This window comes from Papio anubis, chromosome 5, assembly GCF_008728515.1.
Source record: "Papio anubis isolate 15944 chromosome 5, Panubis1.0, whole genome shotgun sequence".
NCBI lineage: Eukaryota > Metazoa > Chordata > Mammalia > Primates > Cercopithecidae > Papio > Papio anubis.
In genome coordinates, this window is record NC_044980.1 from 35008494 (window position 1) to 35021647 (window position 13154).

The 13154-nt window shown below is 33.7% G+C and overlaps 1 protein-coding gene across 5 annotated transcripts in view; it reads right to left on the reverse strand.

The window, feature by feature from the left end:
- The window catches only part of NADK2 (NAD kinase 2, mitochondrial), a 46459-nt gene that overhangs the window by 14965 nt on the left and 18340 nt on the right, over window positions 1-13154 (reverse strand). For 2 of the 5 annotated variants that reach the window (XM_009208276.3, XM_009208275.4), the window contains exons 5-8: window positions 12396-12479; window positions 10542-10678; window positions 4577-4655; window positions 1321-1386 (exon numbers count right to left, since the gene is read on the reverse strand). In XM_009208276.3, coding sequence (XP_009206540.1) covers window positions 1321-1386; window positions 4577-4655; window positions 10542-10678; window positions 12396-12479 — 366 coding nt within the window. The remainder of the gene's footprint in view (window positions 1-1320; window positions 1387-4576; window positions 4656-10541; window positions 10679-12395; window positions 12480-13154) is intronic. The other 3 variants (XM_009208277.3, XM_003899581.5, XM_021939288.2) reach the window with 2 other exon arrangements.

Below are 13154 nucleotides of genomic sequence, written 5' to 3' on the forward strand. Positions count from 1 at the left end.
TTCAGAACTAAGGAAATCTTAATTAAGTCAGCTTACCCAAGAAATACTGGACTTAGTAGGCACACACATCATGATGCTAATTCCAATACTAATTAAGTGAAAAAGTTAGAAGAAATAAAAAACAACAACAACAACAAAAAAACTACATGTCTGCATGCCTGTCTGATTTATATATTCCCTTCTGACAATACTTTAATATTTCAAATAGGGGCTTCTTGCAAATTTTTGGCTAGCATTGTGCTATTGCTCTTATGGAATCTAACATACACAGAGCCTCATTTCAGAATTCAAAAAAGAAAATACTATTCTTAAGTGAGTTTCATTCTTGGTAGCTAGTCCTTGATATATTTTAAAGCTGATTCTAATTCTTAAAGTTATTAATAGTTTCTACTAAACTATTGTTTCTTAAGCTACATGCTAATGTACCTCTTGAATTAGTAGTAAGCTAACAGAGATTACATAATAAAGCTGTAAAGAAAATTCTCAACCAATACTGGATTAGTGGACAAAACTAGAGATAAACCAGAACTATAAATTTCTTTGAGATTTACATTTCTTAAAATATTTCATTAATATGAAATCAAATGAGTTTTCTGGCACTAGCAAAAATGGCACTATTCTTTAACTCCATGAATGCATAAATGATTTGTAACTATTCAAAGAACTTTTGAAATGTCTAAAAGCCTATTTTGTAAACTCTATCTTAAAATAATTGTGTCACTGATACTGACCAACAGTGAATTTTTTTCTCCAGCAAATAAAAAAGTTAAGATAAAACCATAATAAAATACAACTTTTCAAAATAATAACAATTACTGGACATGCTTACAAACACTACCACTGTGGATAATTTATCTCTTATTCTAACCTTTACAGTTTATCCTGTAAGCTCTTAATTTGTGAGGGCTTTGCCTAATACAACTCCTTTTCACTTTTTTCTCTATAGTCAGAATTTCTTATTAAAAATAAAACATAGCAGGCCTAACATTCACATTTAATCTATTTCATAGCTTTGTTATATCTTCCTAGAAAACACACACATTAGGAGCCTATTATGTACAGACAAGCCAGCCAAATCCATAGAAGTGGCTGCTACTATGCCAGAATCAAGTAGAAACAAAAGAGATTAAAGGTAAGGGCGCATGGGTAGAAAAGAAGCAGAGGCAGAGAGAAAGACAAGTACAGTCAGGTGAGAGATGCTGAGCCCAAAATAATGAGCAAATTTAGTGTCATTCTCACATGCAAGTTTATCAGGATTAGTCAATTCATAGAATTTTTGTTTCAGGGAAATTATGTTTTTAAGGCAGCAATAAAACTCACAGTCCCTTTAGAGTGGGTATACTTCTTCTTAAATTGTCCACTGCTACAGCCCAAGAATAAGACATTCTAGGTTAGAACAAATAGGAGAAAAGAAAACAAAATTGGGCCTTTAAAATGTTCTTAAATCTAAGAACATTATAAATGAGGCAGGGATAATATTGCTGCACTTCACATTTTCCAAGCAAGGCACTTAAGTTTTCAGAGCATAGTGAAGCCTCAATACAGAATCTAGAATCAGAAATACTGGGTTTACGTTACAGTTCTGATGCTAGCTAATTATATGACCTTGGGCTAGTTATTTGAACTCTCCAAATCTCAATTTTGTCACTAATAAATACAACTACCTTTCTCACAGGGTTGCTATGAGCATTAAATGAGATAGCACACACAATATAAGCAGTGCCTGGCACATAGCAGGCATCCAATAAATGTTCATTTCCTTTCTGCCTAAGGGTCTATGTCATAAAATCTTTAAAAGTGATTAAAGATTAATCACTGCAGTAGTTAAACTGTTTTCAATAGCATCAGAAGCCAATCCATTGCTGTCCTTACTTAGTAAAACCATAAGGTGAGACATCAAAGAACACAAAAAGCAGCAGCATCAGTTATTTATGAGATAAACCAACCAGATCACTACTGCCACAGAAAATAAAAGCATTTGATTGAAAATCCCCTCAAGAAACTTCAGACTCCCCCGAAATCTATCAACTGATGCCAGTTTTCCTCCATATATGTTATTTAATTTTTTAGTAAGTATAAAATTATAAAGCAAAGCTAGCTCTCAACAGTTACCTTTAAAATACACAAACAGAATAAAATAAGCCATTAAATGGCTTCCCTGAAGGAAGCATAAACTCACAAAACATTTTTATCATTGCATTTATTTAAGGTAGACTTTCTCCAATCTCATTTAAAGTTCTTCCTCTCTTCTCTATCTTGTCTTTAGAATAATGACAAGATTGTATCACTAGAGTTAAATTTTTTCTTCTCTCGTCTACCACATACTATCTATAATTCATGTCCGTATTGCTTCAAACTTTATATGCAGCAAAAGAGAAAACTTTATATATAGCATAAGTCTTGCTGTGTTAAAGTATATTTTTATACTTTACTATATTTTTGTTTCCTAAATATTTTATCTTCGAATAATAAATTTTACTTTTAACTTTTTTAAATTATGTATTACTCTCCAAAAAATTAAGATACCACTACCTTTGTTATTCATCTTTACATCCCTAGTGACTAACATATTACACACAGCACATGCACAATGTATTTTTGTTAAATATTACATAAACAAAATAATTACAAATCAAAAAAACTGTTCAAACCATTCTGCTGAATCAAACTTCAATTCTTTTTCAACACAACCCGAGTTGAGTCATTGGCTACAATGTGAGTATCTTTTTTAGTTAAGACGAGTTTTTCTCACTATAATTAAAGTTCTTATGAAAGGATATGACTTCCAGCAAACAAAATTTCAGAATTTATGGAACTCTTAGTAAACTAGGGATCCAACAACATAATCTTCAAAGGGTCACTCACATGGGTCTAATAGCAGGAAAGTAGCAAATAAAACTCATCTCTAATTTTCTACCCTTAATTTACTTACATCTACAAGGATGAGAAGCCAGGTTCTAAAGTACTATCAAGAGTTAACTTTACATCACAGTAGTCATTTTATAGCTTGTCACTGTGTTCCACAAAAATGTTTTGCAAAAAAAATTATGTTGATAATGTAAGCCTAAGTTATATTCAAGTCCCACAAAACAGATTCTGCCAGTAATGAAACACATATATTTTTACACTCCTAATAAGGAACTACATTAACCTTAATTTTTGCAATAATGGTTACAATCTTGAACTGTGCACTTGCCTTATGATGTGTTACACTAAAAAGGATACAACATCAACTATGGAGCATTGCTGTCAAAAATGCCTAGTCCGAATCTAACACGAAAAAAAAAATCATACAAATTTAAAATAAGGGATATTCTGCAATCCAACTGGCTTAGACCATTCAAAAATATTAATATCATGAATGACAAAACAGGATGGAAGTGTTCTTAATTTTAAAAGGCCATGATAGCCAAATGCAATGTGTGATCCTTAATTGGATCCTGGATAAAAACAAGCAAACAAATTATAAAAACAAGCAAGCAAACAAATCAGCTTTAAGAAGCACTAATTAATAGGAAATATTAATATGAACTGCCTATAAAAGTTTTCTATCAATTGCAAATTTATACTTAGTATATTACTCTCTTAAATATTTATAAGCTGGGAACAGTGATATGCACGACTAGTCCCTGCTACTCAGGAAGCTGAGGCAGGAGCATAGCTTGAGTCCAGATTTAAAGGCCAGCCTGGGCAACATTCAGACACGGTAAGATGCCATCTCTAAAAAATAAAAATAAAACATTAATAAAGCATCTGGCCAAGTGCAGTGGCTCACACCTGTAATCCCAGCACTTTGGGAGGCTGAGGTGGGCAGATCACCTGCGGCCAGGAGTTTGAAACCAGCCTGGCCAACATGGTGTATCGGGGGAACCAGCCCCAATATTTAAGAAATTATAAGAGTATTGATTGGGGAAGTGATAAATGTCCATGAAATCTTCACAATTTATGTTCAGAGACTGTAGTAAAGACAGACATAAGAAATTATAAAAGTATTAATTTTGGGAACTGATAATGTCCATTCAATTTTCACAATTTATGTTCTTCTGCCGCAGCTTCAGCCAGTCTCTCCGTTTGGGGTCCCTGACTTCTCGCAACAATGGTGAAACTCCATCTCTACTAAAAATAAAAAATTAGCCAGGTGTGGTGGCATGTGCCTGTAGTCCCAGCTACTTGGGAGGCTGAGGCAGGCTAATTGCTTGAACCTGGGAGGCAGAGGTTGAAGTAAGCCAAGATCACGCCACTGCAATTCAGCCTGGGTGACAGAGTGAGACTCGGTCTCAAAAAAATAATAATAATAATAATAAAGAATCTATATAAACAGATTAAAGGTTCTGGGATGCAGTACAATAACTTTATTTAATATAGGGTTTTACAAACTTTTTTTGCTATACAATGTTCTTTCCCCTTAATACATATTAACATCTATGAAGGTTTTGGAAATATTTCATTAAATAATGAACTGCCATTACTTACAAAAGATTATTCACAAATCTTAGCCAGGTTGTAGAAATTGAATAAATATCCAAAAGCACTAAAACATTAAATTCCATGCTCAAGATCACTGGTTTAAAAGTACCTGGATGACAGACTCTCCCCAATGAAGACTTCATTTAGTGCTCTCACTGGCAGAAGTTGCGGTCCTGAAGCCTCACACCCTGCATGTAATTTAAGACAAAGAAAATCCAAGATAGCTCCTTGATTTCTAGAAATGTTATAAAAAATTTATAAAACATTACAACTTTTATATTTTTGTTTTTAAAAGAATCACATACTTTAATATAGTTAACATTTAAATTATCTTTTACTTAAAGCATCCACAACATAAACCTTAAAGGAACCTAAACTTACACCTGTAATGAAGGCCCGAGTCTCTATCCAAAATAAACCTTAATTCTTCTTGAAGCAATTTCTCAAGAGTGATGAACTATATTTATCCATCTCAAAAGATTCTTGTTGTTACACTTAGTTTTATCTTGGAAGCTTCAGAGATATAACTTACCAATTAAAACAAGAACTATTTTGGATTTAAGCAGCAAATGACATGCATGGCTTGGATGATGGAAACCAAACCAGGTATGTTAAGAAATCAGACTTTTTTTTCCAAATAAGGAAACCTCAAGAGTGTTTTTAGCAACAGCAGCACTGGAGGAAATATTTCCACATCCCCCTTCATAATTCCTAAAAAATGTTTTCTTTTTTTAAATCTGTAAGGTTGTGTGCACGGTTAAAGTAATCTTCCTTCATAATTACTTAAACATTACTCCATCATATAAAATGATTGTCCCCTTCAAATGGTTCCTGTTACTTCTTTTATTAGTTTCCAACTGGAAAAGGCAACTCTGTATCCTCAATGTCACAACTATCAGATTTATTGGACTCAAGTATCTCCCACTAGGCTAGCATCATGAGAAAAGTTCGCTTTCTGTCAGACAAGTTGACTTTTCTGTCTCCTCCACAATTCCTACGAAGTTAATGTTTAAAAATCCATCCCAATTGTGGTAGGCAGGCTCCAAGTTGGTACCCAGTGATTCCTGCCTCCCTGGTATTCATACTTTTGTGAATACATATACTCACACTCTCTTTCTCACATCATACTAGGGTTGCTCTATGTGACCAACAGAATATGGCAGCAGTGATGGCATATCACTTCTGAGATCAGGTTAGAAAAGACACTGTTGCTTCTACCTTGGCTGCTCTCTTTCTCTCAGATCTCCTGCTCTAGAGGAAGAGATAACATGAACAACCCTTTGGAGAGACCAACGTGGTGAGCAACTGAAGCCATCTGCTAAAAGCCACGTGATGAGCTGGAAAGTGTGTTCTCCAGTTCCAGTCATGTCTTCATATACTTCTGTCCTGGCCAACAGCTTGATTGTCACCTCCTGCCTACACCAGAACTAGCTAAGCCATACTCTTAGAATCTTGACCTTTATAATCTGTGTGAGGTCATAAATATTTATATTTAAGATGCTAAGCTGAGTGATTTGTTATACAACAATAGTTACCTAATACACTATAGTTACCAAATACACTAATAAAACCACCACTGTCACCAAGACCATATTGATCTATTCTTCTCCTTTGACTTGGTAGCCTAATTATTATATTCTTCTGTTTATTATGTTTATCAAATTGAACATTACATTTTTCGCCTTTATTTTGGACTATAACTGCCTAAAGGGAACCCAATTATTCTTTCAAATATAACAAGTTATTACAATACCAAGTACCCTTGGAGTACTTATTGTTTACCTAAATTATCAGCTCAACTTCATAATACAGAGAAAGACCTTGATACAAAATGCTATATATATATATATATATATATAGTTTAAAGCCAGTTTTAGTCATATATATGTATACACATACACACATATATATACACACACATATATATAAAGATTTGATATGTTTAATCAAATTTGATAGCACATAAGACTAAAACTGGCTTTAAACTGTCTTAGGTACTACATACATTCACATTCTCATTCTTGACAGTTTTACAAACATAAATGGCTAAAATTTATTGCTTAAATTACTTTTCCTTAAATAATTACTAATGAAATTTGTTTTAGATTACTATCCCCACAGATTTCCTACAAATGCTCAACAATAGGTACTCATGAAATATCACCAGTAAATTTGAGCTCTCACCATCAAACTGTAACCATGTTTCCCTTTTATATGGTCTTGACTTTCCACCTCTATTCTCATTTTCCCTCATCCTAATTTATCTCTCCATATTACATTTTATTACATGTGCTTGTTGAATTTCAATTCAAAACTTTCATCAAATGAGTTAGACAATAAATAAAATTGCTTCAAATCTCATTAATCATCTTAATTCTGCTTATTTTTTCATACTAATTCACTACTAAACCTTATCTAATCACAGAACTGTGTTCATTTAAAACTTGTCTCAATGGGACATGAAAAGATGGACTCCATACCAATTACTTTGTTTTTTTGAGACAGAGTTTAGCTCTTGTTGCCCAGGCTAGAAAATGGCACGATCTTGGCTCACTGCAACCTCTTCCCGCCGGGTTCAAGAGATTCTCCTGCCTCAGCCTCCTGAGGAACTGGGATTACAGGCATGCGCCACCATGCCTGGCTAATTTTGTATTTTTAGTAGACGGGGTTTTACCATGTTGGTCAGGCTGGTCTCGAACTCCTGACCTCAGGTGATTCGCCCACCTCAGCCTCTCAAAGTGCTGGAATTACAGGCGTGAGCCACCGTGCCCAGCCACCAATTACTTTTTTATCCAAGTGAATAGATTACAAAATTATAATTTGTATTTTTAAAAACAGAATTGTAATACTAGTGACACAAACTACTACACTGTGTAATTCTCTCACACTGTCATATTGCTAAACTTTATTTCCAGGTCTACTTGCACTGGATGGAGCCATGTGACTAGTAATGGCCAATGGAATGTGGACAAAATTAATGAAAAGGCCTAGTTCCTAAAACTTCCCATAAGATCTTCTATGTTCTCTGTTTTCTCCCCACAAGATACAGAGGATCCAATAGAAGACTCAGAGGCCTTAAAATATGGTAGCAGCCCCTATTTGGTAGCAGCTGTGCTTGCCTGAAAACTCCCTGGACAATGAGATGAGTTAAAAATAAGCTTTTGCATTCAGTCACTGAGTTCTGGGATTGCTTATTAAACCAATTCATCTCTCTATATTAATACAACCAGTCTTTATTTATATAGCATTTACATTGTGTTAGGTATTATACATCATCTAAAGATTATTAAAGTATAGGGAAGGATGTGCATAGGTTATATGCCAATACTATGCCATTTTATGAGGGATGTGAACATCCTCAAATTTTGGTATCTGTAGGGGGTCCTAGAACCAATCCCCCTCAGGTACCAAGGGATAAGTGTATATGAAATAATCTGCTCCAATCACCAGCCCCTCCATCTCCTCCTCCTCTCTGGAAGCTTGCAGTAGCTGTTTGTATTCTGACAAACCTTGGTGAAGAACAGTTTACCATTAATTATGTGAAACACTTTGTGGGTCCTTTCAATTCAAAGACTCTTGCCTAAGTTTCCTAATTGAAATTTTAAAAAAGTATTAACTGATTCATACTAACTATATATTTATAGAGAACAGGTAATATTTTGATACACGCATACAACGTATAATGATCAAATCAGGGTATTTAGGATATCCATCACCTCAAATATTTGTCATTTGTGTTGGGAATATTTCAAATCTTCTCTTCCAGCTATTTTGAAATGAGGTATTTTGAAATATAAAATAAATTGTTAATTATAATCAGCCTACTATGCTACTGAATGCTAGAACTTATTCCTTCCATCTAAGTGCATATTTGTACCCATTAACCAACCTCTGCTCATCCCACCTTTCACCCTTCCCAGGCTTTAGTAACTATCACTGAACTCTCTATCTTCATGAGATCAACTTTTTCAGCTCTCACATATGAATGAAAGCATGTGATATTTGTATTTCTATGCTTGACTTATTTCACCTCACATAGTGACCTCCAGTTCCATTCATGTTGCTGCAAATCTCAGGATTTCATTCTTTTTATGGCTGAATAGTACTCCATTGTGTATATATATACACCATATTTTCCATATTCATTTATCTACTGATGGACACTTTGACTCCATACTTGGCTATTGTGAATAGGGCTGCAACAAACATGAGGTGCCAGTATCCCTTTGCTATACTGATTTCCTTTCCTTTGGATAAATAGCCAGTAGTGGGATTGCTAGATTGTATAGGAGTTCTATTTTAGATTTTTGAGAAACCTTCATGCTGTTTTCCATAATGGCTTTACTTATTTACATTACCACCAACAGTGTATAAGAGTTCCCTTTTCTCCACATCCTTGCCAGTACTTGTTATTTTTGTCTTTTTGATAACGGCCATTCTAACTGGGGAGAGATGATATCTCACTGTGGTTTTGATTTGCATTTCCCTGATGATTAGTGATGTTGAGCATTTTTTCATATAGCTGTTGGTTATCCGTATGTCTTCCGAGAAACTTCTATTCAGAAACTTTGCCACTTTTTAATGAGATTATTTGTGTTTGTTGTTTGAATTCCTTGTATATGCTGGATATTAGTCCCTTGTTAGATGAATAGTTTGCAAGTATTTTCTCCGATTCTATAGGCTGTCTCTTCAATCTTGTGTCCTTTGTTATGCAGAAGATTTGTTTAATATAGCTCCATTTGTCTATTCTGTTTTTGTTGCCTGTGCTTTTGAAGTCTTAGCCATAAAATCTTTGCCTAGACCAATGTGCTGAATAATTTCCCCTGCCTGTTTTGAGAAATCATCATGTATGATTTTTTGATTTTGAATATTTTTCTGTTCTTTTTCTGGAACTACCATTAATCAGATATGAACATCCTAGATGCTGAGCTATGATTCACTAACTTTGTATGTAATATTGTTTCTATATATGAAATACTAACTTCATTTATAAACTAAACACAGTAAATCTGAGGAATCTGAGCAGTGACTCTTTATATACCAATCTATATCTTTTTATAAGACTGCTGGTGAAGACAGTTAAATCTACCATCTATTGTTGGTAGCAGTAACTTCTTTCAGTGAGGGATTAAAATTTCTAACTATTATTTTTAAATTGTGCTTAATAGTTACTGCAGACTTTCAAAAACAATAGAAGTTCATGCACATATAATGTAAGATTTTTTTTAATATAATTTTTTTTGGAGGAGAACCTTTAAAATACAACATAAACACACATTTTAGAAACATGCTAACCTATAAAGCTGTAAGTCACCATGAAAAACTCTGGAATAAATGGATATAAGCCTCAGGTACCATGAAAGAGCAGAGGCAGAAAGCAAAAATGTAAAAGTAGCTTTTCCTGATAAATTTATCCAGAAAATAAAACACAGGAGAAAACTGTATCTTTTTATACAGTCTACAAATATTTAAGATTTCTTTTGGGATATTCTTGCATCATTAAAGTCCTACATTTGCTAGAAAAAGTGGGAAAACATGGCTCAAAATGGAGAATTCGCTTTAACCCTCCTAACAAAAAAAGCTGCCAAATCACCCTATGCTAATATTCTCTAAGCTACACAAATATTTCAAGCACAAATCCTAAGGCTGGAATGCAAAATTTCCCAACAAATATATTTCATATATTTAAGTATAACTATATAAAATATATAACCATCATAATCTTCCACAGATTAGCTCATTTCAACTTTACTGCTTTCCTTCTTTTTTTTTTTTTTTTTTTTTTTGACATTTCAAACATTAAGGCCAAGAATCTTTTCTCAAACATCAACTATCTTATCAGATACTTTACCATCCTTTCCTAATCAGCTAGTTTTCAAATCTGTCCTAGAAAACATCTAGAAATATGCTATTATTTCTTACTTCAGATTCTAATAAACTTTACAATTGAAGTAATTCACTGTACTTTGTTAAGTGCTACTAATGAAACTAAAAACAAGTTAATCATATATTATTACATCAAAAAATTTGAGTTAAATATTTCCCCAAACACATCTGATGCCCAATCCACCTACTTTCATCATGAGCTCTTTCAATGTTAAGGGCTCTATTGTGTTGATTCAAGCTTAGCTGCTGCTCGTGAAGGTCCACAGGAACAGGGTTTATGCCAGTCCCTTCAAGGTATAACCTGATTCTCTGCCTCCACAACCACCTTAGAAAAGTGAAGAAAAGGCGAATTATGTTAAAATAGAATGAATTAAAGAGTACACATTATAATAATTTAACGAAATTAAATAGTTAATAAAAAAGTTACCAGTTATTCCATGAATAAGTTATATCAGAAACACCTAAAGTCTATAGCTTCCTTATCAATGACAGATTTGAATATTTATTCTCTTTTCAATTATAATGGAAATACCTAATGTGCTTGTACAAAATCTCCCAAGTAACTTTTAAGTCAAACTCTATCAAGAACCCATAAAGTCCAAGATACTGAGCAAGATATAGTTTGTGCTTTGCTCAGCAAAAAATATTACACAAAAAAGAGAGCAAACTTAAAATAATATTGTGTTTAGACGGCTGGATTAGATAAAAATCCCTCTCCACAAATTTTGTAATGCAGTTTTTTTAACCAATAAAAGGAAAAAAGGATTAAGAAACAATAAATAAAACAGTTTTGATTACACCTAAAAATTTAAATAACATCTCTGGTAAAAGGAAAAAAACAATCAGATTTAACTGATTTCAAAACCAATAATCAATGTATCGAAAGTCAATGGGACAGATTCTGCTTGGTAAGTATACAAAAATATACTTCCACTTGGTAGGTATAAATTAGCCATTTCTAAAGTTGTCAAACTTCTGAAATGACTAGAAACTAGAATTATTGGTAATGAAATGATTCTAGAAAAGTCAAGAAGATGTAATACAACTTCACAAATATCTGTGGGAAAAGCTTTCCCCAACTATAAAATACAGTCCAAGTCAGAAAATAAAAAGTAGTCCAACTTGGCTCTCTCAAATATAATTGGCCAACCTCATGCTCCTTCTTCCACCTTCCTGTTTTCCTGATGGTATGACCACTGAACGCATTAAGTAAAAGAAATTTTTAAAAATCCCATCCCCACTACTTAAGAAATACTTTTATGTGAGACAGATACCAGGAATCTCAGCATGGTTGGATTAAATCCAACTCTCAATCATTACTAGATGGGAGATAAAGATAAAAAATATAAAATCTAAAAATTCAAACAATTTTAGCCAAAGTTTTAATTACCTTTCCACTAAACTGATAAACACAAGTAACGAGGTTCAGAAAGTAGAGACATGGCTGTTATCTCACTGAAGGAGAAAAAAAATCTCTATATGCAGTTATATTATAGGCCAACCAACATTTGTCAGGGTTTCTCTCCACAATTCCAACTGGACTAGGAGAAGGTAAATTAGACCTATGTGTGACTCAGCTAATACATTACTTTTAATGGCTACTGTTATATCTATGGAGTAATCCAAACATTATCTGATTTGTTCTGGTTTTTTTGTTTGTTTGGTTTGAGACACAGTCTCACTCTGTTGCCCAGGCAACAGAGTAGTGTAGTGGCGCGATCTCGGCTCACACTGCAACTTCTACCTCCTGGGCTCAAGTGATCCTCTCGCCTCAGCCCCACAAATAGCTGCGACTACAGGTGCTTGCTACCATGCCCAGCTAATTTTTGTATTTTTTGTAGAAACAAGGTTTCACCATGTTGCCCAGGCTGGTCTCAAACTCCTAAGCTCAAGTCATCCACCCGCATCGGCCTCCCAAAGTGCCGGGATTACAGGCGTTGAGACACTGTGCCCTGCCTGATTTGTTCTGTTTTTTAACAGATTTATTAATGGCACATACTTATTAAGATACTTATATAAGAAAAACTGTAAGAAATTCCTACCTGAACTCACCACGATAGAACTTCTGTAAGGCTTCTGGAAAGGAATGTGTATATCGAACGGGCAAGCATAAATGACCCTCAGACCTGTATTTTAACAGGAATTTTTTGGTGATATAAAGAGGAAAAGAAAAAAAGGTGAAGCAAAAGAATTTAATCAAAAGGTATCACTAAGTTATAAAATTAAGAAATGAAATTCTAAAAATTTCTACTCTATATTCCATTTTTTGCCACAAAATTGTGTTTTTTCAACAAAAATAAAAAAGACCACATAGAGTTAGTAGTCTACATCCAGCTTTAATGCCATAATACATAATAATATGTGAGTTTCTACATTACAATGAAACTAAAAATAGCAGCAAATCTGCCACTAATTACCCTGTAAAGTTACCTAATGGTACAGTGTTGTTCAAATAATTACATTATTTAACTACTAACCTTCAAATTTTTATTCTAACCTTTAAATCATTTAACTATTAACTTTGGGCAAGTCACTTTGGCATCAGCTTCCTCATCTCCAAAATCAGGACAAACCAGCAATCTCAAAAGGTGATTCTGAGGAATCAAAATATTTCTGTGAAATGTTTTGAACCATAATTCCTTTTTAAATGTCATTTAAGATATCCTAAGTCACTAAAAAAGAACTGAGAAAGCTTAATCCAATGTAATCCTTCATTTATTCAAAAATATATAAATAATGAAACTCCTTTAAGGAGTTCATAGCTTGATGTGGAAGACAAATTAAAATGAATCATTGCAAAT